The sequence below is a fragment of the Aplidium turbinatum genome, chromosome 9 (genome assembly GCF_918807975.1).
Source record: "Aplidium turbinatum chromosome 9, kaAplTurb1.1, whole genome shotgun sequence".
Classification (NCBI taxonomy): Eukaryota; Metazoa; Chordata; class Ascidiacea; order Aplousobranchia; family Polyclinidae; genus Aplidium; species Aplidium turbinatum.
In genome coordinates this window covers 5930605-5957003 of record NC_137480.1, presented here as the reverse complement: position 1 = coordinate 5957003, position 26399 = coordinate 5930605, and the positions used below count along the sequence as shown (strand labels likewise).

The 26399-nt window shown below is 37.6% G+C and overlaps 1 protein-coding gene across 1 annotated transcript; it reads left to right on the top strand.

Annotated features, from left to right (window-relative positions):
• Positions 1-5117: 5117 nt before the first annotated feature.
• LOC145777169 (c-Myc-binding protein-like) lies at positions 5118-13644 on the top strand. The gene is made up of 5 exons (XM_082588479.1): positions 5118-5245; positions 6459-6531; positions 8643-8691; positions 8984-9113; positions 11956-13644. The coding sequence occupies exons 1-5, from the start codon at positions 5231-5233 to the stop codon at positions 11998-12000; spliced, it is 312 nt and encodes a 103-aa protein (XP_082444605.1). The 5' UTR covers positions 5118-5230; the 3' UTR covers positions 12001-13644.
• Positions 13645-26399: the final 12755 nt, after the last annotated feature.

Here is a 26399-nt window from a genome sequence, read left to right as displayed (position 1 = left end):
TCCCGCTCCGATACCGAAGTCACCCGCATGCCATCTAGACCATTTTCATAATTATCATCTTCACTACATTTTTCATCATTCATGATCATCAGTGTAATATCATGCTCAAATAATAAGTTAATTAATCTAAATTCCTGTACCCATCAGTTATCAATTCCTATTCAATATCACACCACTGTCGTTGCTGCGAACACTCCATTTTACTTAAAACGATGTACTGTACATAGTATTTTGTATATGTAATATGTTTAATATGTAAATAATATGTTTAATATGTAATAATATGCCGTATGTTCATTGTTTATTCTTGAATGCTCGTGTTGTTGATTTTTCTTTTTTATATTGGTTGTAAGGTTCAGTCGTCCCCGCATGGTTTCATCAACTGGCACACCTCCAGTTGCTTTAGGTATGTGGAGCCAACTGGTTCTTCCAACTAATTCATCTACTTTAAACTGTTAGGTTTGGTGGCCGTGCTTAATTTACTTTCGTGTACGTAACCTTTAAATTTGCATCGCATGCACGTTTTAAACTTTGTGGTTTTGCCACCTTTCCCTTTTGTTGGTTTTGTTCCCGTTCATTATTTGTAACTTTATCATTGCTGTTGTTTTCCGACAAAGAAAAATAAATTGAATTGAATTGAATTGAATAAAACAGTTTTTGGAAAACACTATCTTAAAAATGCACAGCCACCAAACCTAGGAAGGAAAGAAAAAAAAAATAAAACTTTTATTTCCTCGGTTGTGAAATGGCCCAATGGGCCTACAGTTGCCAGGGCGGTTTTAACACAATAGAAATTCAAAAAATGACAAATTTTCCGAAGTTTTTAGGCCTACTTTAAAAGTCTTGCGTTCAAAAACTCAGTTGAGATGTCATAAAAAACTCAGAAAGGTAAAAATTGTAGAAAACCGGCCCAGTTCAGTTTGTTTTTCATTTTTTTCAGGCTCGTGTGACAGTGCTGATTTAGATAAAAGTAAATAAAAATAGAGATATAATTAAATATAATAACATACAGACATACAAGCCTACTTCTGTTCAAATGACCACCAATTCCAGTTTCAATTTCCAATGGTTTTGCAATAGTTGCAAGCGAAATAATTTTCTGGCGATTCAAATGCAATATTTACCAAAATCGTTGCCAAAGTGATAAAAATGCAAAAAAAAGTATTTAAAAGCAAATTTAGAAGAAAAATTATGATTGTAAAAATTTACATAACAAATTAAAAGCTACAGCAGTAAAGTAGTTTTGACGGGGTGGACTAATCTACAGACGAATCAACTCTGGTCAAGCATCTCATACCATACTTGTGGCTGTGGGATCTAGGCTGCCTTAGTTTAGAAGTTACAAATAGACTTGCACTTCTGTATAAAATTTCCGTTCATTATATGTAGTACCGATCACTTTATAGCAGTCTATTCAAGTGAAATTTTGTTACTGATTGCATTTTGCTTCCATATGTTTTCTGAGGTAATTTAAACCTTGTTAACACGAAATAATTATGACAGCATAACATTTTTCAAGCGTAACGACGTGGTTCCCGGGGCGACTGAAAATGAAAAAAAGTGCGCCAGGTTATCTCCTGAAGCATTGCTTTCTTTTGCTTAGTGGTCGATTTTTGTCCCGACAGCAATGAGTGGAAAAATCATACAGCCAACCACTGGATATCTGAGCAGAGCTTGACCGTTTTTTTTTTTATTTGTGTTCACACAAAATTCTAAGTTTTAAGGTATTGCTAAAAATAATGCAGAATTAGAATGCAGCTTGCTGGTGTGTAGGCTAGTTGAGCTCACCTCCCATATATGTTACATAGCCTACAACGCAGTATATCAAAGCAAAATAGGCTGGTGGTAAGTGTTTGTTTTAAATATTGAAAAGTAGAAAAAATGAAGAAGCTGGTGCACAAGTCTCCACTCTCCACCCTGGTAATATCACGTACGGTACCGTAAATATACGTCAAAGATTGGAATCGCCCAAGACACGTGGGTTGATGTGTTTGAACAGTACAGCAAAAGTAAGGTATTTCATGTTTGGTCTATTCCTGTCTATGATGTCATGGTATTTTTTACCAGAGTGGAGACTTGTAACCAGCTCCAAAATGAAAATTATGTATCTTTCAGCTCTGGATTAACTCTCATTTGGTTTTCTTACATGATATACATATTCTATTTGAATAAGAACTTCTGATAATCCGTTAAAGGTGGGCAGTGGCTATTTGACCGGCGCCGGTCTTTGAACCTGAAACACTATTTGACCGGTCATGACGTCACTCTATAGGCACTTCTTTCTTTTTCTCTTTCAAAGCAAAAGACGAGAAGAGTGCGTATATAACTTGTAAACTTGACGATTATCTTCAACTGATTGGATGGCGCGTGGGTTACGTCTCTGGTTGGTATTCCAGAGGGTATAAGTTTGATACTTCGCGGAAGCGTTTTTTTTTTAATTTTTAACTAAATTTTAACCCGAAGTGACTCAATCGTTAGGCTGCTGCATTTTTGTGGTCAATTTTTATTTTCGGAAGCCTACAGCCCAATTTTTTATGTCTTTTCAACTATGAGTAATAAAGTCAGAGTTTTTTAATTTTCTTGAATTTGAGAATTTCTCTGGATAATTTTCCGATCGTCATAAGAGGATGTGACCGTGTTTTCCGATCACGGAAAACATCGTGTTCGGAAAACATCGTTTTTCCGAACGACGCATTACATTTTTGCGTTGTTCGGCAAACACGGTCACATCCTCTTATGACGATCGGAAAATTATCCAGAGAAATTCTCAAATTCAAGAAAATTAAAAAACTCTGACTTTATTACTCATAGTTGAAAAGACATAAAAAATTGGGCTGTAGGCTTCCGAAAATAAAAATTGACTACAAAAATGCAGCAGCCTAACGATTGAGTCACTTCGGGTTAAAATTTAGTTAAAAATTAAAAAAAAAACGCTTCCGCGAAGTATCAAACTTATACCCTCTGGAATACCAACCAGAGACGTAACCCACGCGCCATCCAATCAGTTGAAGATAATCGTCAAGTTTACAAGTTATATACGCACTCTTCTCGTCTTTTGCTTTGAAAGAGAAAAAGAAAGAAGTGCCTATAGAGTGACGTCATGACCGGTCAAATAGTGTTTCAGATTCAAAGACCGGCGCCGGTCAAATAGCCACTGTCTTAAAGGTGAAACAGGCTGCTAAGGATTCAGATAGTAATAACTATATTTGATTTAATTCGCTTTGCTTTGCTTTTTTTGCTTAGCATTGAGCACTTTTTGTAGTATTAATAGTTTTTATTGTTTTTAGCCTATCTATACATATCTAGCCTATGTGTCTTTAATTAGCGTTGATGGCAAGATGCAGTGTATTCTACATAGACACACAGGTCTGAAAGAAAATGAAATATCTTCTGACAGGTGCCAAACCCACAACAATGCTTGATAAATATGAATGACTCAGTTACATGTCTTGTAATACAAACGAATTTATTTGATTCTATTTGAATAAGCTTAACTGAAGATGATCTAGCTGCTAGCTGATCGAAATCAATTTTTAGCTGTTAATGATTGAACTGACTTGTGTGAAAATAAATTCGTTTGTATTACAGGTCTGAGAGAAATCAAAACTGATAGTTTGTTTCTGTCCAAAGTGATGACAATAAGCTGCCACTGGTCAACGCATTTTTTCGTCTTGGTGATGTTTTTATTGATTTTGTGATGCATTTGAGATGCTAAGGCTCCATATGGCACTAAGTTATTTGCTTTTTTAAATTGGTTTTAGTTTTCACAAAAATGTAGCCTATATTTTTGGTCAAACAAGTTACAAATTTATGACTCATACATTATTATAGGCTATAATATTTGAAACTGAACGGGCCAATTCGTGTGTTCTTGCACTGTATTTTCAAGTCTTGCAAAAATTGAATAAAAAAGTAACAATAACCTCTCAAGTACATGTAGCTCCAGTGCTCCACACAAAGTGAAATTTGCATGACTTTTGCCTCTTTATTTCTTTAATATTAAAAGTAACTACCAACAGTGGCCAGTGTTTCGATCTTCCGATCTCTTCAGCATAGTAAAATAAAAGTGGAAAGTTGTCTTGAAGTTTTGAGATGATGGTTTTTATGAATGATTTTAATAAGCAAATAAGAATCGATTTAATTTTCAAATTCAGACTCCAGTGAAACGTAATTTTACCGCCAATTAGAAAGTGTGATTTTTTTGGAGAAAAGTTGTGCTCAGCAATAAATGGAGTTTGTTAAAAATAAAAACTTGAGAAAAAGACAGGGATTTGTCACTTATTATTATTTTTTATTCATTAGTTGATTTATTCATATCAGTTTGTATCCTCTGTGGATCCTTCTCTTGTATCATGGGCCAATCCTATCATAGATGTTTGCTGGTACACCCCTTCATTTTCTTTGAATTTTGTAAAAATTGTTAATATTTTGTGACATGTTTTGGTTAAAAAGGAATAGAAAATAAAACAATACGCTCATTAAAATTGAGTTGCTAATAAAAGTGTAGATACACATTATACGATTAAATCTGGTAACTATCCCATCCACCAGGACAGAGAGAGAGCGTGGCATAGTATCAAATGAATCGATAAACATCCATGGCCTCGAGCCGGTGCTACTGCAGAAGCTTCTTGTAGTGGCGTGTGAGGTTCTGTATGATTCCTTGATCCATTGGTTGTCGTATTACATGGACAGAAGACTACATACTTGGATGTTGTCGAAAAGCGAATTCACTGTTTCAGCTTCACCCTGCACTGTCTTAACGTGATGCTGTGGTGCTTCTTGAAATTGTCCAATCATCACACGCCATGAAGTTTGGAATGTGCATTAACGTGGCCAGTTTAAAAGCTGCTCTTTGATTAGATTGCTGCCGACAGACAGATTATGTCCTCTTGCTTGCTTCAACATACGACTGTACTTTGTTTCATGGAGCATAGCGGCAAGATTAAGGGTGACATAGTAAATTCATTTTCTGTTGAAGTTTGTCGGGCAATCAAAAGTGGTGTAGCAGTGAGAGTGGCATAGTAGTGAGGTGGCATAGTGACGAGATTTGACTGCATGATAAACATAAAAGCACCTACTATATCAAAGCCTTCTACGATGAAATATTGTGTATTCAGGTTTTTACTTTATAGTTTAATTTAAACTTTCTGTGAGACTCGTGTTTTTATTGCTTGCCTGTACATTATCCTAATCATTGTCAAGAAACTTCTATTTATACTTCAACAACATGACATCTTATCGGGTATGTATATTACTACTTTTGATTAAATTATAGATCTTAATTAGCCTAGTCTAATTAGTGTGTTACACCTAGATTGTTTAAAATTTTGTTGTTAATGATTTAATAATCTTCCCGCGTATAAGACGTTTTGCTTTTTCTACCTTGGTATAGACCGGTAGTTCTTAACATGTCACAGTTTTTGGCTCCCTCAAAGTAACACTTGCCGCATCCTTGCTTTTCAATGGCAAATAAAGATGGTAAACTGTTAAATTTGATTAATGCTATCAGTGTAATTATTTATATCAAAGAAACAAATCACAATCGAATAGACGAATAGGCTACAAAACGTTAAAGTAAATATAAAACAAATCAAGTCAATAATTTTTATTAACTCAATCAGTGCAAAACTTGCTGTTAGATTTGTCTGTAAAGGCCTTTTATATTTGACTCCAGTTGGGCATGATATTTTCAAGATAGTTATTTTGATTACTTGAATGTATTGAAGTTTGAACCTGTTCATCATCATCATAATCCATCGTCGGTTTGTTCCCCACTAGTGGGGGTGGCCGATTGTTTCCGCGCAGCAATTGTTTTAATCCCTTTTCTCCATTTCACTCTGTTAATATTTTTATTAAAGGCACATGTTTTTAAGTGGAATGATGGTCAAAGCTTTCCTTCTGTTCACAAAAAAATACCTACTTTAGCGGTGTGAGTTGTGACAACCTATTCCATCACTCAAGAGTTTTCTACAAAAAATCTGAATTATATACTGATTTCCTACCTTTTTATCATCTCACATGGTTTCACAGTTTGTTGATGTTGTAACGCCATTGAAGAGATAGACAGATTTTACTGGCTGTTGGATTATAATAGGCATCTTCTGGGTTATTAATTAAATCGGGTGACAATATTGTGCATTTTAAGCTTTGTACAGTACGGTATCTTGGAAATCTTTTTGTTTCTTCAATATGTTCTGTGTTGTGCCATTTTGTTGCTGAACAAATAGTTTTAGCTGATTTAGTATCCTTGATAATTTCAGTCGTTCTGACTGACAAAGCATCGGAAATAAAGTTGGTTGCCATTTTCAACATGCCGTTTTAGCCTAGTTTGCAGTTAGCAGAATAGCACAAAACATTGTTTTATATTTAAATGCTTAGTAAATACTCTTATTCTGTGTTTATGTTAAAGTTATTGTAATTCTATTTGAATCTTAAAGTCTTTTATTGTATTTTAGGCAGCTGATTCGAAACGAGAGGAATTCAGAAAGTATTTAGAAAAAGCTGGTGTTATTGATGCTCTCACTAAAGGTTATCATAATAATGTAGCTTTACTTATGCACTTAAATTAAGCATACACTTAGGCTTTCAATAAATTTTGCCATGCATGGCTGTCTAGTGTCTGTCTAAAACTGATTTTTTGCACAACCAAATTTTAGTAATTTTCTTCACCTTTAAAGCATTTTTTAAACAACTTTCAACTTAAGTGCCCTATCATTACTTAAAACAATGTGATTTGTTTGTTATGTACAACATGGTTTGGTTGGTTTGACTTGGTTTTGAATCTTTATCCTTGGACTGACAAAGCCTTGATAGGTTATCCTGGTACTGGTAGTTTCGCATACTTGTAAAGGCTCTTGATGCAGGACCGGTTACTGAGATTGGCAGAGTGAAGTTTTCCGATTGTTGAAGTGTTATTACCGGAAATTTTTCCATTCACTAGGTGTTGACTCTTGTTGATTAATTGTTTACAGCACTTGTATATCAATGACAATTAATAGTAGTTGCACGCTGCTCCTTCATATTTTCTTTTTTCTATTTTACATTATTCAATAACATGATATACCCTTCATGAATTATACAGGGTGATCAAACCAAGTTAGATAAACATTTATTGAAATAACAGTACATCCAAACAGGAAAAAATTAAACAAAAGGTACTCTTATTTTTCAATACATATATCCTCTTTTTTTCCTTCACGAAACGCCTTAGTTTGTGTGCACTTGATTGCATAGTGCATGGGGCACGTATGGTGTCTGATGATATTTTTTCCAATAAGTGCACAATTTTACCTTCAGAGCTTTAAACCTTGAATGAATTGAAGAACAAGCTTCACTCCAAGATACTCCATATTGCGAAGTCCATTGGGTTTTAATCAGGAGACGATGGAGGCCATAATTCCTTTGGCAAAAACCCTGCCATATTCTCCTTACCGGAATGGCCCGTTTCGGTGAGTCCGATTCGGTGAGTCCGATCCCTATTCGGTGATTTTTTTAATTTTTTTTTTAAAATTATGGGGTACCGTAGCCTAATTATCATTGCCGTTTTAGGGTTAGGGGTTAGGATTAGGGGTTAGATGTTAGGAACTCACCGAATCGGACTCACCAAATCGGACTCACCGAATAGTAGCAGACCCCTCCTTACACCAGTCCTGGACAAGATTCGCTGTGTGGGACGTAGCCCCATCTTGTTGAAGAGTTATTCCGTCTTCTCCAAAAGTTGCATTGTTCCAGCCAGAATCAACTTCTCCCACATTTTCAAATAAACATGTTGATTAACTTTTACTCCCTCTTCAATGAAGAAGAGGGGAGTTTTTTCACCAGTTGAAGTTACCCCACCCCAAACCATCACAGAGGCTGGTTTCTGTCTCCGGAACATCTTCCTTTCATTCAGTGGGATATCTTCTTGATTTTTTGCATAAATACGGTCATTCTGATGATTATGCACAGCCTGCACAGTGAATAACTTTTCGTTTGTCCAAAGGACTGGTGGCTGCGTGCCTCATGCAGTCAAGTGCACAACAGACTAAGGCGTTCAATGAAGGCAAAGGGAGGATGTATTGAAGAATATGAGTGCATTTTGTTTATTTATACTTTTCTTTGTATTTTTCTTTATATGATACGGTATATTTATATTTTGTCCTGTTTGGATGTACTGCTATTTCAATAAATATTTGTCTACACTTGGTATGATCACCCTGCAGTATGATCATTTGGTAAAAGTGTGAGCTTTATGCAAGTTCTTGTGATCTATTCCATCTGTTACTTCAAAGTTTGGCTATGTGGCCCCTCTGCTTTATCACATTTTTTTGTAGCTTATGGCAGATAGGTTTCAGATAATTATTTTCGTCATATCATACATATATAAGTCACCACTTCTTGCAATGCGGAGGTTTCAGAATTAAGGTCTCAATATTGTCACCACTGAAATGCACACATTACCATCACTGGTAACTTGACAATAAAGCAATGATAAAAATTAATATTGGTGGGGGCTTCTGTTAAAAATTTACATTCGATTCTATATTAACCGGATCGCATGCTAGATGTGCTATTGCTTATCCAAACTCATGTGTCGTGGAACTTTTAAGAGTACAGACGACAGAGTCAGTTTGATTCTAATCTGATTGTTTCTCTTGCAGTGTTGGTCAATCTTTACGAAGAGCCAGAGAAACCCAACAATGCACTGGAGTATCCCTTTTTGCACTTTTATTTGGATTCACTTAGTGTGCTTATAAATATTTTGTCAGATTTTAGTATCACGATTCTGTTGTTACAAAAATTAGCAAACCAATCTGAAAGTAGCTCACACATAAATTTATTAATCATCATTGTTTAGAGTTTCGTTGATTTTTTTGTCTTATTATTGGTTTGTAAGGAATGACCTTGAATACTGACATCCTCGTTCCTTTATGATGCACATTTATTAACATATAAAGCAACTATATTTTGTTTGGTTGGTTTCCTCAATTTAGCTTCGTAGATTTATGTACCAACATCTGAGCGGAAGTGGACCTGACACTGCGGACATGGAAGCATTGAAAGCAGATGTGGTGGAATTAAAAACAAAAGTGACTCAATTGACCGATGAAAATGAGGAATTGAAAACCAGGGTATGAAATATTTTTTTATTTTATTGTAGTTTATGTATAGCTACCCTATCTGTCATTTTGTGCAATGACGGCAAACGTATTCAATTGGATTATGATTGCTCCCTCCAAGTGTACTACTTATTTAATCAAATTCCAAATGACGCTAACATGTATATATAATTGTCTTTATCTCAAGTAAATCTTGAATTTATTGCTGCAAATTTGCTGTTTTTTTATATTTAAAGTATTGTTGCCGTTTGTGTGTGACAGCCTATCACTGGAGCCAACTCGCCCTGTCCAATCTCCATTTTCGCAAAAACTGATACGAAACTGGAGATTTTTGATTAGTACGGCAGTACCGGTATAATATTTTAGGCCAACACATATTCCAGACCAACTTAACGTCAAATTGACGCAAGGGCTGCCACCTAACTCTGGGTTTGGGACAATACATTGCCGACTGACCATTTCATTTTCAGGCCGTAGACATGAAATCTTTGTTTAAACAAAGTGCAGTTGACCCAACAGCATTGTGAAACTTAAAGAGAAAGAAATTTAACTTCCCGATTTGTTTAACTGTCAAATTAATGTTACGTCTGAAATGTCGCAGTTATCAGTTCAAACCTTACAAATATGATTGTCAGCTTCTTGTGGGAGAAAAAATAGCTGAACAATGTCGGACTTTCGATGCAGCCACACATTGCTTATCTCGTCCGGAAGTACCAGGTGACTTAAACCAGTGGTTCTCAATCGCCGGTCCGTGGACCGGTGCGGGTCCGCGTCAACTTTCCTGCCGGTCCGCCAAATATATTACAATTTTATATCTCAATTGCAAAATGCAAAGTGTTGAAGGCTTGTCCATTGATTAAAGAAATAAAACATCCAATTTTAAACTGATTTAGAATTTCAAACAGACATCAACATACTTCTCATTAAATTGAATTGTTCATACTTCTTTTGAATTACATATTTTCGTCGTAATTACATTTTGGGTTGATTTTGTAAGTCCACCGGTCCGCAAAATTTGTTTTGAAATTTTACCGGTCCGCAAACTGAAAAGTTTGCGGACCACTGACAAACCATTGAGAGCTCGAACGGCATCGCACTTTAAACAATGTGGTCGTGAGTCGGCTGCTCAACACAACATATGCCATATGGCGTGGTTCATAATCCCGGCGCAAAGCTTTCGGAGGCTTATAAATGTCTCGTCTACACTGCATAGTATTTTAAGCTGAGCGTGGCTTTGTCTTTGTTTCTTTAACACATAACACAAAGCTTCTCTCGGTGGCGCATTTGCGGGAGAAGCTTTGTGTTAAAGAAAGAAAAAGCCACGCTCAGCTCAAAATATTTTGTCCTACCGAATGGGCAGAAATCAAACGAGGCGCCAGTCACAAATAAACATTCTTCTTTCGTGTGAGACAGGATTGTTCAGATTTCAGGGCAAGTTTTCGTGTAACAGGTAAATAAGCACTGAAATCTTCAAAAGAAAAATTAATTGAAAACATTTATGACATGACGTTGTTTACGCGCACTCCGCTTTCTTTGTTTTCTAACATTCAAACATTCTATTCTTCGGATTCGATAATCAATCGCTTTTTTGCTGTCACTCTATGTACAAGTTGTCATATCGACGTTGTGTATTTTCTGGACGATTTCTGTCGTGACAACAATATTTGATCTATAATAGCGCAACAGCCACCGCAAATGGCAATAGTATATAATTATGCACAGGTACACTTACAGCCATATCAATGTAAAAGCGACATAACATGGCATAACGTCTCAGCACAAGCTAAAATAGTACTATAGAAATTGTTGCCATGTGACATCAGTTCCCCATTTTATATCGTTGCAACATCAAGCAATGTTGAAGCACCATCAAAAACATTTCCTCCCATGTTCTGTCGGAAGTCGACTTTTTTTTTTAAATGAAAATTACAAAATTGTTCGTTATTGAGAAAATTTATAACAGCATGTTTTTGTTTGTTCAAACACTCGTCATACCTCCTCTGACGATTTGTTGTTTGTTTCATTCGCCCTTTTTGACCACTTGAAAGACGAAGGGTGGGTCAGCACAAATAGTACTTGACCCACAAAAACCAATAAGACAGTTGGAGTTTCCACCAAATTCCACTATGCAAGGTGTTATGATTCGTGTCAAATATGCTTTACCAAGAGTGACCGAAGTCCAAATGCTTATTGTTCAAATTCCATTCTGGCTTCAGCCAATCAACTTTTAACCCACACGTTGTTCTTTGATTCCGGGTGGCGCGTTCCAGGAGTAGGCTACCCCTAATCACAACTTAGGCAGTCATGTCAAATGGGAAGTTTTTTTCTGTGCAGCGTATTTATGTTTCTCAAAAAGTAACAAAAGTTTGCAATCAACACTTTTCTTTCCCTTTGCTCCAATGTTTTGGAATAGGCATTTCTCGTTGTTCTGGGTTGAGAATAATTTGTTTGTTGTTTCCTGCACGATTGTTTAACTCGGATTTTTTTTTAAATAAGCACAAGGGATTTTGTGTTAGTAGACTTACTGGACTACTATCCCACGACTTCTGGGACAGCTATTGTTCCGTTTCTTGTAGCCTACCCTACACAGTTTAGCTGTTCATGTAATACTGATATTAATAATCACTCCGCTCAAGACACAGAGATATGCACCACTGATGACCCCAAACTAGAGTGACACTCGAGTATGGAGTCTTTCATTTTCGTTCCATCAGGGCCTTAATGAGTAAACATAGCGTTTTTGTCTTCATTGGCTCTTGAGACAATCACCATTTAAACTTTGATTGAATTTTTACAAGGCCGCACCATCAAACAAAAAGCTCGATTTTAAGCAATCTTGTTTTTATTTTATTAGCTGGAAAAATATGAACCGTCCACCACGGACGAAGCGACCAACTAAAGGCTCTTGACAATCTTCAACTTTGCGTTTTTGAATGGACCAGCTTGGAAGTCTTTGTTTCAGTTGCAACGTTCAACTATGCTGCTGCATAGACTGTATTGTCAAATTAGCTTCTACTGTAGGTTTCCAGGACAATCTCGTAGACATTATTGCATGTTCATTGTTCATCCAACTTACAAATGCTTTGATTTTGCAATGTGTCAAACGAATAGACCCAGACAGCAATATCCGTTATTTTTACATTGATTCAACGTCCCCAGACGTTGGATCGTGGTATGCTTTATTGCCACTGACTCTGACACAAGAAGAAGGTAAAGTTTTCGCGGTTGCATCGGAGTTTTTTTATATTCTGTAACTTTTCTAGAAAGCTACAGTAAAAAACCGGCCATATTGGTTGAAGCAATAAATATTGTGGACATGTTTGCTGCTACAACAGCAACGTTGTACACTGGCGCTTGTGCAAAAAAAAGTTGAAGTACATTTTTCCGAATTGTTCTATTAATTGCAAGATTCATTATTGTACCAACAAACGATTTTGTTAATTAATCCTCTGGAAAGGAAATTGTTGCCACTCACAAAAAGTTTACTTCTCTTTCACATACCTCTTGTTCCCCTCTGCCGATGTTTTTAGATGCCGTTTCAACGTCGCCGGACGTTGTAGCGATGTAAGTACACAACTTTTGTGATTGCGCCTGAACATTGCAAGCACGAATGGCAGTACGGTGTTGGGTATTTGCCTTGTTGACCTGGACTGTTCCAACACTATTTCAAAATTGTTAGATTCAACTTTGTTCGTTTCAGTGAATGTGTAGCCCGAACAATTATTACAACAATTTGCTAATTGAATATTGTGCCAGTCGTTCTGACAAGTTTCTGCGATGGCAAATGCAAGCTGTAGGGCTACATAGCCTACAGCTCTTGAAAATGTACTGGACTGTATGTTTTCAATGCATTGGATTGAACTTATTGTGATTATTTCTTGTGTATTTTGACATTCACTTTTTCCTGTGGTGGTTCAACGTCCATGTGCGTTGATCCAATAAGAAAAAAGTAAATGTTGGCAATTCAGCTCCGTATATTGAAGTATAGTTTTAGTTGTTGCTTTTTATATCTGCGCGTTTAGAGCATTCTCGAAAGCCCGCCTACAACAAAACACAGTTTTAGAAAACGTTTCTTGGAAAATAATTCACTTTTAACAGTTTCAATCATCGATTTTATAAACTTTCTACAGTTTTAGATTTTTCTAAATAGAGTTGGTCGGGAAATTATTTCATACAAAAATGGTAATTTCTGCAATCTTTATGATGTCAGTTGGAAGGTAGGCCTAGTGATGAAAAGGAAACGAAACATTATGTTAACTTGATGTTTTCCAAAATGCTTGAAGTTAAAAGTTGAAGGAGACTGTTTACCAGGCATTAATTTTACAAACATGGCACGCTGTTCTGGTTTAGAATAAATTTAAACTATTTCAAAGAATATCGCTTTTTCTCTTTATGATTGTTAAGCTGATCCTACTTTACACCAAAAGACCGTACCATGTTCTTAAATGCTTGAAGTTGTTTGGTTTTATTTCTTTGTTAATTTTGTTTCTTTGGTGATTGTGTGCAGTTGATGTTTTTTTTTTAATAAACGGGAATACCTTGTTGAAAATTATGTGAATTGTCATCATCATCATCAACCAATTTTGATTATACAAATCATGAATTAATCCCCATGTTGAGGGTGTGGCCTGTCTTTCGAGAGAAGTCTCCTTCTTCACACCTCGCGGTCTTGGGTTGGAAGAGTCCATTCTCAGGACTAAAAAGTCACGTTTAAAAAGCTCTTCCCAAGAAAGTTTTGATCTACCTTGACCTGCTGCTGCAATGTTGACACATCTGACGTAAGAGATCCACCTAGTGTTGCGCTCAATGTGCCCTTTGTCATTGCAGTTTCTTAGTAGATACGACTTTCAGCAAGAAATATCCTCCAAATGTTTTATAGTGAAACACGGCGAACTAAATAATAATATAAATAAATAATATTCTTTAGTTCGCCGTGAGTGAAAACAAGAAGAAACAGTGCTGTAAGATTTGTTGGTTTGTTTGTTTTTCATATCTTTATCCTGCATTGCGGAAAGCGGACTTGAGCGCTATGCATCGGTGTACGCCTTCCGACGTACACCTGACCCACGCTGCAGCCGACGGCAATGTCTGTTTCCGGTTGTCTACTCTACTTATGACTTAAATTTGGTACTACCCATTACTCGAAATCGATCACTGGTAGGTAGGGTGTTTTTAGCGTAATACGCAAAATTCTAACCATTGTTAATATTAATGTAGGCCTACAGGGTGGTGTTCATTTCCTTTCGGTAAAAAAATCCTTTTGGCAAATTTTTGTTGAAATCCATCGACATTTACTACTTGCGCAAGGAAGCTAAAGTATAGGTTGTTAAGCTTATAATCTAGCAGCGGAATATAAGCAATTACCGGTACTTGTAGGCTACGTCACAAAACAAATAAAGCATTGTTACGTCACAATTGCAACACCTCGTAAAACTACAAAAATTACACTGTCAAGCAGCGCTTCCACTTTTGTGGTAATTACCACAATAGTGGAATTTTCATCATGCTTGTGGTAAAAATGTGGTAATGAAAAATTTGTGGTAATTTAGTGGTAATATGGAAATTTTGTGTGGAAATGTTGCCAAAATGTGGAAATTATAAACTTTGAAAATTTGACATAAAATACTATCAATAAATACCAGAGCATTTAAACTGTTGTCTTCCGAAATCGAACAGATATGCAAAAAAATATTTATAATACTAATAGCATGCGACTATTAGCATGCTCCGCTGTTTTCGGTTTGATTTTGGAATGCGTCCTGACTGCGAACGTAGGGTGACCATACTCATAGTCAAGATGTCGTTCAGATTCTAGCTGCGGTGTCAAGTACAGTACATTGCTTACTTATTTTGGTCGTTTTAATAACTGCTAATAAACTGTACTGTTAATAAATTAAGTAGTTGTTTTAGACCTTAATTTACATTATATAGTGTAAATGATGTAACCAAATAATAGTGTTGCTAGATAAGGAATTCTGTCCTAATTTGAGAAAAGTTTAAAGCTCTTGAAAACAAAAACTTGCATTTTGGAATTTTTTTTTAGTTCTAGGAAAAAAGATCAAAACCCTAACCTTATTCCTAAGTCTAATTCTTACCTTAACCCTTCCTAACTCTGGCAACACCTGATTGTAACCATGGCAAAAAATGGGTAAAAATAGCCACTTTGTTAATGTAAAACCTAGTCCCGGATGTAAAAGTAAGTCGAAATACGGTTAAGATCGGAAAGAAAATCACAGTAAAAAATGTGGTAATCTGAGGACAAATGTGGTAATACAAGTGATAATCTAGCTATGTAAAAGTGGAAGCACTGCTGTCAAGTCTGTTGTGCTGTTGCATTTATTTCAGTTTACAAGTCTGGAGATGGGCGTCATCCATCAGCTGGTGGATCGACGTGCTCCGAACAGCCTGGGTCCAGTGCTGCAAGCTGTCTGACGAAATTCCGACGAGGTAAAATTGCTGTAGTAACCCCCGAGATAGCAGCAGCATTGGACAGGACCAATACTACCTCGAGGAAGGCCGTTCATATTTTAAATGCACTGGCGGTGTCCAAGCAATTGCTCCATCCAACCGATGATCTGATGATTAGCCCAAGTTCAATTCACAAAGCTCGCCAGATCTATCGCCAAAAGCTGTCGGACGAAATAAGGGAGGCTTTTGACCCTTGCACCCCACTGACCATACATTGGGATGGGAAGATCATGGGTGATTATGAGAAATACAATCACATCAAAGTAGACCGTTTGCCAATTTTAGTGTCTGGCAAAGACGTTACCAAACTTCTGGCTGTACCAAAACTAGAATCGGGAAAATCAATCGTCGAAGCTGAAGCAGTGGTCTCCGAAATATATAGTTAGGGCATAGCGGATCTTGTACGTGCAATGTGTTTCGACACTGGCTGGCAGAGCGGAGTCTGTGTTTTGATCGAAGCTTCTTTCAAGAAACAACTCTTGAATTTAGCCTGTCGACATCACATGTCGGAGATTGTCCTTGAAAAAGTTTTCTCTCTGGTAGATTCTGTTTCTAAGTCCCCAGTCATCGACTTATTCGCTCGGTTCCGCGACTTCTGGCTAAATATAGATCAAGCAAACTTCAGCACATCTCTGGACGATCCTGCTGTTTCTGATCAGTTACAACCGTTCAAATATCATATGACGGTATTTTTGGCAATTCTGGACCGCAACACGGCTAACTGACACAATGCATTGCCCCCCCCCCCCTAATAAGCTTTCTAAATACGCCACTGCTTCTGATCATCTCGGTTATGGGTGAAACACGGTGTAAAGGTTGTTAGAGGAATAGTTGCATTGTTGCTATATTTGCTTTGTTATCCTATAAACGTGCCTAAAATGCGTCGTGCATATTAAAAGTAGCCAACTGAATAAAGCTGGTTATTTGGTTGCTTGTTTTATTGATTTTGCAAATTTTTCAACCTCCTTGCGCAAGTTGTGAATGTTGAAATAATTTCTTGAAATTTGAAAGACATTGTTTTCTTCCCAATTGTAACAACCTGGTGCCCTGTACAAATCAAACTTACGATATGAGAAAATTAAAAACACCCTACTGGTAGGGGCAATTATCGTAAAGTTTCTTGCCCAGAGAAACAACAGCAAGTGCGGGTGGCTGGAGTCGAACATGCAGGCTCTCGACTGCGAGCCCAACGCGCTAACCACTTGGCCACTGCTTGTATCTTCTCGGATTGACAAAGTCTCTGATAGGTTTTTCCTGATACTTTCTCATACTTGTAAAGTGAGGCTTTTGACACTGGCCCGATCACCGAGATTGACAGATTGAAGTTTCCGCATGTTTTCCATGAATTAATGTTTCCACTTACTGTAGTGTTGCTGAATGGAGAGTAGTCCTAAGCGCACACCCCGAACGCTCAACCAACGGGCCGGACCGAAACGATTTGAACCCACCACCTAACGATTACCGGACATCGGCGTGGAAAAAAGCTTGATGGATGAGTTGCATGAGAAAGTAAAGTTTTTAACTGCACATCAAGTTTTAATACAATGCGGTGAACTATTCCAAACATGAACATTGAACATCTGAAGTTTCAGTTCCACGTTCAAAAAAGAGATTGAAATACGGTAGAATTCGCCTATAACTGTTTCGTTTATAACGTCATATCGCCTATTACGTCACATTTCGCTCGGTCCCTGCAGAATTCCTATCTTTTACGTACATTGTAGTTCGGCTACAACAGCATCGCCTATAACGTCAATTCGCATGTAACAGCACCCTTTATTGGTCCCCAGACGTCTTTTGTTCGTTTAAAACGTCACTTTAAGCCATCACCTTTACCACAAACGGTCAGTCTTTTAATCCAGTTAGAGCTGCTGCTTGCAAAATGTCTTTCCTTTATTTTGCTACGTCGTTTGCAGCAGGGACTTTAATTAACTGAATTACCATAACTTTTTTCCCGCGTGAAAAACTATCACGTGTAAAAAGCAGCTCTACAAACAGCTGACCTTTAAACAACTCAAAGCAACAGTTGTACGTTGTAGAAGCCCTGAAGTCAATCAGACAACTATACCGATACTTCCAAAGTCACGACGATTGCGAGCAAATCCTACATTATTTAGCAAATGCTGAACGCTATGTGGTAGAGAAATCCGTGTTAAAACCGAAACAGCTGAAGATCAATGCCTTTTTTGCTAATAAACAATGAACTTCTCTACTACTGTATGTAGGGCCACCAAGAGCCCTGCCGGGCCCCGGTGCAGATGTTGCTGCCGGGCCAAGGCCGATGAGAGGGAGGTACGGCGTACCCTTGAGGGCCCAGGACTGTGATTGCTGGGGGGCCCGAAATTGTGATTTTATAGTTTACGCACAAAAAGAACCATCCTAAACGACTAAATTCAAGCATAAAAGTTGTTGGTCTTTAGTCCTAGGGAGGGCCCGTAATGTAGAAAAAGAGCCCGGAAAGGTAATTGAATGCATTGCGTGCAAATTAGGGGCCCAAGTGGTGATTTAATGCTTTACATGCAAAAATGTTTTGTTAAAAGCACCCTAAATTGAATCATAAAAGTCGGTTATTCTCCTGTCCGGGAGGGGGGGAGGAGGGCATAGTGTAGCAAAAGCAGGTTTGAGAAAAGCCAAAGCTTTTTTTAAAAAGCCAAAGCTTTTTTTAAAAAGCCAAAGCCTTTTTTAAAAAGCCCAACAGCCCAACCCACTAGTTTTTTTTTACAGCTCTGGTATTTTTGGGCTTTTTGTGTTTTTTAAAAACTATTTGAAAAAGGTAGTTTCACTCTTATTTATTCTATTTGAATAAGGTTTAAGGAATTAAATAATGTAATGTAGTGTGGTTTAAAATGTTAAAGTTTATGAAGCTGCTCTGAAAAATCCTATGGATTTCTTGGACTTAACTTTTGGTTTCTGTTTTTGCGCTATCTTATGGCTGCAGCAGACCTTGAGCATGGAAAATTAAAATCAAGAAAGCAGCAGTATACTTATTCAGGATGCAGTTTGTTACAAGTAAAAAAATCTAACAAGTGGAAAGTACAGTTTAGAGAAAACAGCTTGGAATGAGTTATTAAAATTGAAAATCAACAGGATTAAGCTAACCAGGAGAGGAAAGAAAGCAGGAAAGTGTTTCAGAAGACCAATTTCAGTTGTATGCACAAAGTCATCTGGTAGGCCTATAACTTCTCATCGAAAACAAAGTGACTTGAACTTAACTAATCTAATTCCAGTCCAACGTTTTCCCACTTCTAGTAAATTTCACTCCCTCTTAATTATTGGATGTTTAAATATAAGATCAATCAATAATAAATCACTTTCCTTAACTGACTTTATTTTTGACTCTAAAATTGATGTGTGTGCCCTGACTGAAACTTGGTTAGGAAGTTCAATTGATGGTCATGTGTTAAGTAACATCACTGCTAAAGGTTATGACATTTTGCATGTTCCCAGATCTCAAGGAAAGCGTGGTGGTGGTGTAGGTTTCTTGTACAATGTCTCTGCCAAACTTGACAAGAGTCAAATTTTTGCTAGCTATCAGTTTTCTCAGTTTGAACATATGGAATGTATTTCAAAGCATGGTAATATTCCAGTATTAATTTGTGTAATTTATCGACCTCCTCCCTCCATAAAGAATGGATTTAAAACAAGCATATTTTTTAATGAGTGGTTTAACTATTTGGAACAATTGTCTTTATGTAATAATGAAATTATTGTTACTGGAGATATAAATTTGCATCTTGATAATATTGGTTCAGTGGATGTTGTGCAATTTAACAATATTTCATCTACATTTGGTTTGAAACAATTGATCAATGATCCAACTCATGCAAAAGGTCACACACTAGACTTCATGTTAGTGCGTTGTCATACAAACATTGTTGTTGATAAACCACTAGTCATTGATCCATGTCTGACCAATGTTCAGGGTATTTTCTCTTCTGACCATTTTGCATTAATATTAAAAACAAATCTATACAAACCACCTCGTCCCAAGAAGCAAGTAAAATTTCGCAAGTGGAAGAACATTATTGATATAGATTTTGCTTCTGATGTCTGTCTTGCTTTTCAATCTTTAAAATTGAACTGTTCTTGTGAAGAACTTGTAAAATTGTATAATTCAACTCTTAAATCTATTTCTAATGATCATGCTCCCATCTGCTCCCAATCGCTCACACTCAGAACAAAATCTCTCTGGTTTACTATGGAACTCAAGAAAGAAAAACAAATTCGAAAAAAGCTTGAACACAAATGGAGAAAAACTAAATTATCTAATCATCGAGATATTTACAAAAAACAATGCAAATATGTGAACATGTTAGTACTTAAGGCCAAGAAAAATTACTATCTTAAGCAAATCAGTGAAAGCAAAACTCCAAAACAATTCTTCAAATTTTCTAAAACATTGATGGGCAAAGATAACAGAAGTGTTCATCCAACTGGAAAGTCTGCTCAAGAAATTGCTGAATCATTTAACCAATACTTTTCAAACAAAATTAGTTTAATTAGGAATACTCTTCCATGTCTTGACCATATAACTGGAGGAACTCAGTCAGCAGATCCTTGTAACAATAATCACATTGATTTTTCATTTTCTAGTTTTTTTGAAACGGACAAGACTGAAATTCTTAACATTTTAACTGCATTATCATCTGCATCTTGTGAACTGGATCCAGTAGCCTACCCTCATGCGCTCCTCAAAAAGCATTCATCATCTTTTCTGTCTATTCTGACCTCCATCGTAAACAAATCCTTGACAAGTGGTCTTGTTCCCCCAAAACTTAAACATGCCATTGTTCGTCCACACTTAAAAAAGCCTAGTCTAGACAAAGAAGAGTTCAAGAACTATCGCCCTGTGTCCAATTTATCTTTTGTGTCAAAAATATTGGAAAAAGTAGTTGGCAGACAGTTAAATGATTTCTTAAACGTGCAAAATTTATTTGATATCAATCAATCTGCTTATCGTCAACATCACTCCACAGAAACAGCTTTACTAAAAATCGATAATGATATTGCTACCGTACTTGACTGTAATGACAGCGTTGTTCTACTTTCTCTTGATCTATCAGCTGCTTTTGATACCATTGATCACAAAATTCTTCTAAATCGTCTCAAATCAGATTTTGGCATTACAGGAATGGCACTTGACTGGTTCTCTTCTTATCTTTATGATCGAACTCAATCTGTAGCAATTGACAACTCAATGTCTTCTTCAACATTTCTTTCTTCTGGAGTTGCTCAAGGTTCTGTTCTCGGCCCTGTCCTGTTTTGCCTCTACATAAAACCTCTGTTTGACATCATAAAGCGACATGGGCTTTCATACCACTCATATGCTGATGATATAGGCTACAATTGTATTTGCGTGTTACTGATGAAGATTCATTGTGTTGTATTAAGTCAAAATTCCAAAAATGTATGGTTGATATCTCAAATTGGATGTCTTATAATATGTTGAAATTGAATCAAGAAAAATGTGAGTTTATTGTATTTTCTCCGAAACGGTGTATTTCAAAGTTTAATGACATGACCCTTACCCTGAGTAATAGGGTGGGCCGTCAATGCACTTTTTTTGTCAAATCACTTAGCAACTCGGCTCAGATAGGAGGCTTAGGTCACAAACAATTAATCTAAAAATTTTTTTTAGATCGGGCGGCGGGAAGACGCCGCACAAAAAAATCAATATCACCTAAATACAATAAAAAACGTTTTTTTTTTCCAAAAAAAAAAAAAAAGTGCGGTAATTAAAAAAGTAAAAAATACACAAAACGACGTAAACACAGTCAAAAACAATCACAGAACGTAATCTTTCTTTGACTCAAAACGTGAACGCTGTGAGCGAGCAGCAGTTCGCGTCAGAATGAGTTCATGTCTGCGGTCATGGCCGATGACTTCATCGCTCACTTCGGTGACGAGTTTGATTGCGCGCTCAACTGCTTGTGTGCAGCACGGAAAACTGTCAATCGATGTAGGAAAATCGGTCTCGACGAAAAGCTCTGTGAGCTGTTGGATGCTGAAATCGCGTAAAATTGGTGGCTCAGTGAGCTTCTGCTCGCTCCACCGGAGCAACGAGTTTGTTGTCAAGTCTGTGTACTCAAAGTTTATTTTGGGAATTTCGAAACGACGTATCCCACCCGTGTAATCGTCCCTTGCTTTCTGGATCCGATGAACTGCGAGCTTACGCATTGGCTTAGACTCGTCATGCAGAAGAGCCAACACTACATTCTCCGGATGCGCAGCGAAGGCGTTTGTCTGTAGGCAACTGTCGACGACTTTTTTTAATTGGCCTGTCAGATAGCGAGTCAGCTTAACCAACCGAAGGAAAGACCGAGCAGCGAAGTGAATCTTATTGTTTCGCTTGATAGTAAACCACATGGGAGCGTAAACTTTAACGATGTACTTCGTCATTTCTATCAGCGCCTCTGTTGGTTCTGGCTCCGAGATATAAAGTCGGCATATCCTTGAAGCGAGAGTAAGCCATCGTGCATGACCCTGTTTTCCTGGATCACGGAATCGAATGCTTTCTGGAGGCAGACTTCCCTCGATGACCAACACGATATCGAGCAGATACTTTTGATCGCCGCTAATATCCATCACCTCATCGACTTCTGTCAGGTTGGATTTTATCTTCTCGAACTCGACGACTGCAAATTCTCCCATTTTGTACTTATCATTAGCGACGACACGGCCGATAAATCCTTTGAAGGTTTGCGGTCCTGATGATTTCCCGTCCAACTCGCCGAAGAGATGCCGAAGCGGGAGTTCGTTGAGGTGAAACTGGCAAATCGACCATTGTACCGCACTCCCGATATGTTGCTCAATGCTGGTGATGGCTCCTGTGTGCTTACCTGTATTGACGGCAGTTCCGTCGCAGCCAACGACCTGAATGCCTTTCACGTCAATTCCCTTGACTTCAAGAGCAGCCAACATCGTTTTGGCAATGTTGTTTCCAGTTGAACGCCCTTGAATGGAAACGTGGTCGATATATTCACCTCCTGGGTATTTCAGCATCACGTAGTGGTCTTCGATTGATTTTTGACGATAGCCAGTTATGCCATTCAATGTAAGGGCTTTACCCAATTATACTTGCTTCAGTCAGTAGGCCAATACCCTACCTGTTTGCCTTCTCTGAGCACTAATATATACCTGATACCTGAGTACTGTGAGTAGTCCATATTACCTTGCCTTCACTTTTATATCTACCTTACCTGCAATGCTCATACCATGCCTTCACCTTTTATATAGGCTACCAAGTAGCCTACTTACTTGCATACCCTGCCATCACCTTTTATGTAGGCTACCAAGTACTTAGGCTACCGTACTTGTATACGCCTTCATCATCTTAGGCTATCGTACTTGTATACGCCTTCATCATCACCAAGTAGCCTACTTACTTGCATACCAAACCTTCACCTTTTATATAGGCTACCAAGAAGCCTACTTACTTGTATACCCTGCCATCACCTTTTATATAGGCTACCAAGTACTTAGGCTACTTGTATACCCTGCCTTCACCATTTATATAGGCTACCAAGTAGCCTACTTGCATGTTTAACTGTATGATGATTGATGAATCAACCATGTTTGATGGGTGTGCGGCACACAAACTCTGAATATACGCCACTGCAATATCTAGGGTTGCCATCGACATGAACCCCAAAATAAGGACAACAGAAAAATTAAATTTTCATACAAAGTAAAACAAACGTTTTTGAACAAACCTCAGCATTTATACGAGCCATTATATATCACATGCCATATTGTTTGCCAGAAACAATGTGTTCCAGCAACTCATTGTTCGTAAAAAAATACTTTGTGCATCTCAAGACAACTCAGGTCTAGGTTTACTTTTACTGTAGTAGGGATTTGGCTGTCATTCCACTAAGTTTATTCACTAATTGTTGAAAATAAGACAAAATAAGGACTCAAGTCAAAAAGAAGGACATTTCCTAGCAATAAGGACAGTAATATTTTCTAAGATAGAGTTCTTCAAAATAAGGACAAATCTTAGAAATAAGGACGTTATGGCAACCCTGTCAATATCCCTGGAATGGGGTGATTTACCGATTAGGTCCCAGTTGTGCGCCGTCTTCCTGGCGTTCAATTAAAAAATGGTTTTCGATTTCGCCATTTACTCGACAAACCTCCTAAGAAACTCGAGTTGCTAAGCGATCTGTTTCCGACGGCCCACCCTACTGAGTAATATCAATCTTTCTTCTTCTAACTCAATTAAATTGCTTGGTGTAACATTAAATCAACATTTGTGTTTAGAAAACTTTGTCAGTTCCACTGTTAAATCTTGCTTTTTTCATTATAGAAATATTGGTTCCATCAGACAGTTTATTAATGTTGATGCTTGTAAAACTTTAACTCATGCACTTGTGACATCCAGGCTTGATTATTCAAATTCATTGTTAAATAACATTCCACATTGTACTATTTTGCGTCTTCAAAGAGTTCAGAATGCTGCTGCTCGGCTAATTACTTTAACACGTAAACGTGAGCATATCACTCCTATACTAAAATCCCTGCATTGGCTTCCAGTATTGTATCGTATTCGCTTCAAAATATGTCTATTAATTTATAAAGTTTTCCATGGTTTTGCTCCGAACTATCTGGACACTTTGCTTGTTCATTATAAACCTGCCAGAACTTTGCGTTCTCAGCATCAATTGCTCTTGTGCAACCCTTCATGTAAGACACAATATGGAAATCGTACCTTCCCAGTTGTTGCAGCCAGTTGCTGGAACTGTTTGCCTATTTGTGTGAAAGAAGCTGAAAATTAAATGAATTCAAAGCTCGCTTGAAAACGTTCTATTTCAATGAACATTATGACTGAATGTACCGTATTAATTATCACCATTGTCATGTACAGCGCCCAGGAGCATAGTTTGACTGTGGATGTGGCGCTATATAAATATTGTTATTATTATTATTATTATTATTTCACTTCAAAATGAATTTCAGAGCAGAAGCCGGAGTGAATACTTTCAGAGCAGGAGCGCAGCTGGAGTAAAAAAAATGCCTTCGTTTACTTCTGCTAGGCATGTGGTGATTTCAAAAGTTAACGAAGAAAGGTTATTGGTCAGACGATTAATTTGATTGTGTTTTAACAAGATGTTATGTTTGAACCTTGGTAGAGAGCTTGACTTGTTGTCAGGGGCGCCGGAACGATTTTTGACTGGCGGGTGGCAAAATTACGAAAAAAGGGCACTTTTGTTTAATAAAAGGCCAATTTTTGTTCAAGTTTAAAGACATCGCGATAATGCTAATCTATTAGCTTACTATGTATTGAGTAATTTTAGCCTACATGTGTCCGGTATACAAAGAAGGGCATCATGCTATGTTATCATGATGTAACCGACTGTCAAGCTTTAAAGCAGCCTGCGGCCATGGCCGCTAAGTAGTGCTTGAATGACCGCCGGTGCTACCTTCTCAATCGGCCAAGTTTGGCAGCCGGTCTCTTGTAGCCAATTATTTAATTTCGCAATAGAATGATCGTGGATGAACTGTGGAAAATATGTAGTATCAAAGAGTGACGCAAAATTAGGTCAGCGCGTCATAATCGCCACTGTTGCATTGTGAGGGAATATTTGTTATTGATGGAATATATCCATCTGCGATCATCAGCCTTATTTGTAATTTCCGACGTTTATTTTAACAAAGTCTTAATACGAAGTGCTAATTTACATCGGCTGGCAATATTGTCGTTTTTATGTCGATTCGATGTTGTCGGACATTGAATCGTTGTTAAAAAGGAAAACAAGGTTAGTTGACATCCCAGGGGAAAACATTTTTGAATCATATTTTGCAAAAATTATGCTTCTTTTAGTAATGTCCTTCACATCATTGAAATACTTATTTTATTACCTTGTCGTCATCGTCAACACATGTCGAACGTTGTTTTTCGTTGCTAAAAAGAATTCTAGGGGAGTGACAAACTTTTTTAAAATCAGCCACATTGGAGACACTCGTGCGAGTGTCGTTAGATGGTCCCGCAGTACTGGATTACAATCCCGATTAAGCAGTTATTGCGTGGTGCAACGATTCTATTGTATAGGACGTCGCCCAGGCCCAGACTTCAACATCGCTAAGTGATCATTTTAGCATTGTTGCAAGTTTAATTCTATTTACTTGTGCTATCGTTATTTTTATTTTGTGTTTTGGTCTCCAAGCACGCAGATTTGGCCGCCGAGAAGGAGCTCCCGGTAGGCCACGATGGCTGCCAGAAAAAAACGAGTTTTAAGGCCTGTAACTTACTGTGTTGCAAAACTTTGTGCCGTAAACATTATTTTGAATCAAAAATGAAAGATTATAATTAGGCTAAAAGCGAATAGCAGAAATTGTTATATTGCAAAATGTGCAGTAGCTTACATGACTTTAAAAGGGCACCATTGCCCCCCCCCTGCCCCCCGCTTCCGGCGCCACTGCTTGTTGTACCAGATATCTAACGTATAACACTCAGTAACGTTAACGAATTTAACATTTTTTATTAAACACACAAAAAAAGAAAAAGCTACTACTGTATATCCAACGAGTTCAACACCGCATAATGTCCTCATCAGGAATAATTATAAGCTACCCAGTAAACATTGATTGTTGGGGCAACATTGGCAAGAAGTTGGCCGCAGCATTGGCAAGATGCAGACGCCAACGTTGGCAAGATGTTTTATGCACCATTTGGATGCATCTGACCAGCGTTGGCCTCTGCACCTTGCCACCGTTGGCTTCTGCATCTTGCCAACATTGGATTATGCATCTTGCCAACGCTGGCTTCTGCATCTTGCCAACGTTGGCTTCTGCATCTAGCCAACGTTGGCTTCTGCATGTTGCCAACAT

Coding starts and splice junctions, on each gene's coding strand:
- LOC145777169 (XM_082588479.1), top strand. Junction 6,532..8,642: donor TATTGATGCTCTCACTAAAG/GTTATCATAATA, acceptor TTTCTCTTGCAG/TGTTGGTCAATCTTTACGAA. Junction 9,114..11,955: donor ATGAGGAATTGAAAACCAGG/GTATGAAATATT, acceptor TTATTTTATTAG/CTGGAAAAATATGAACCGTC.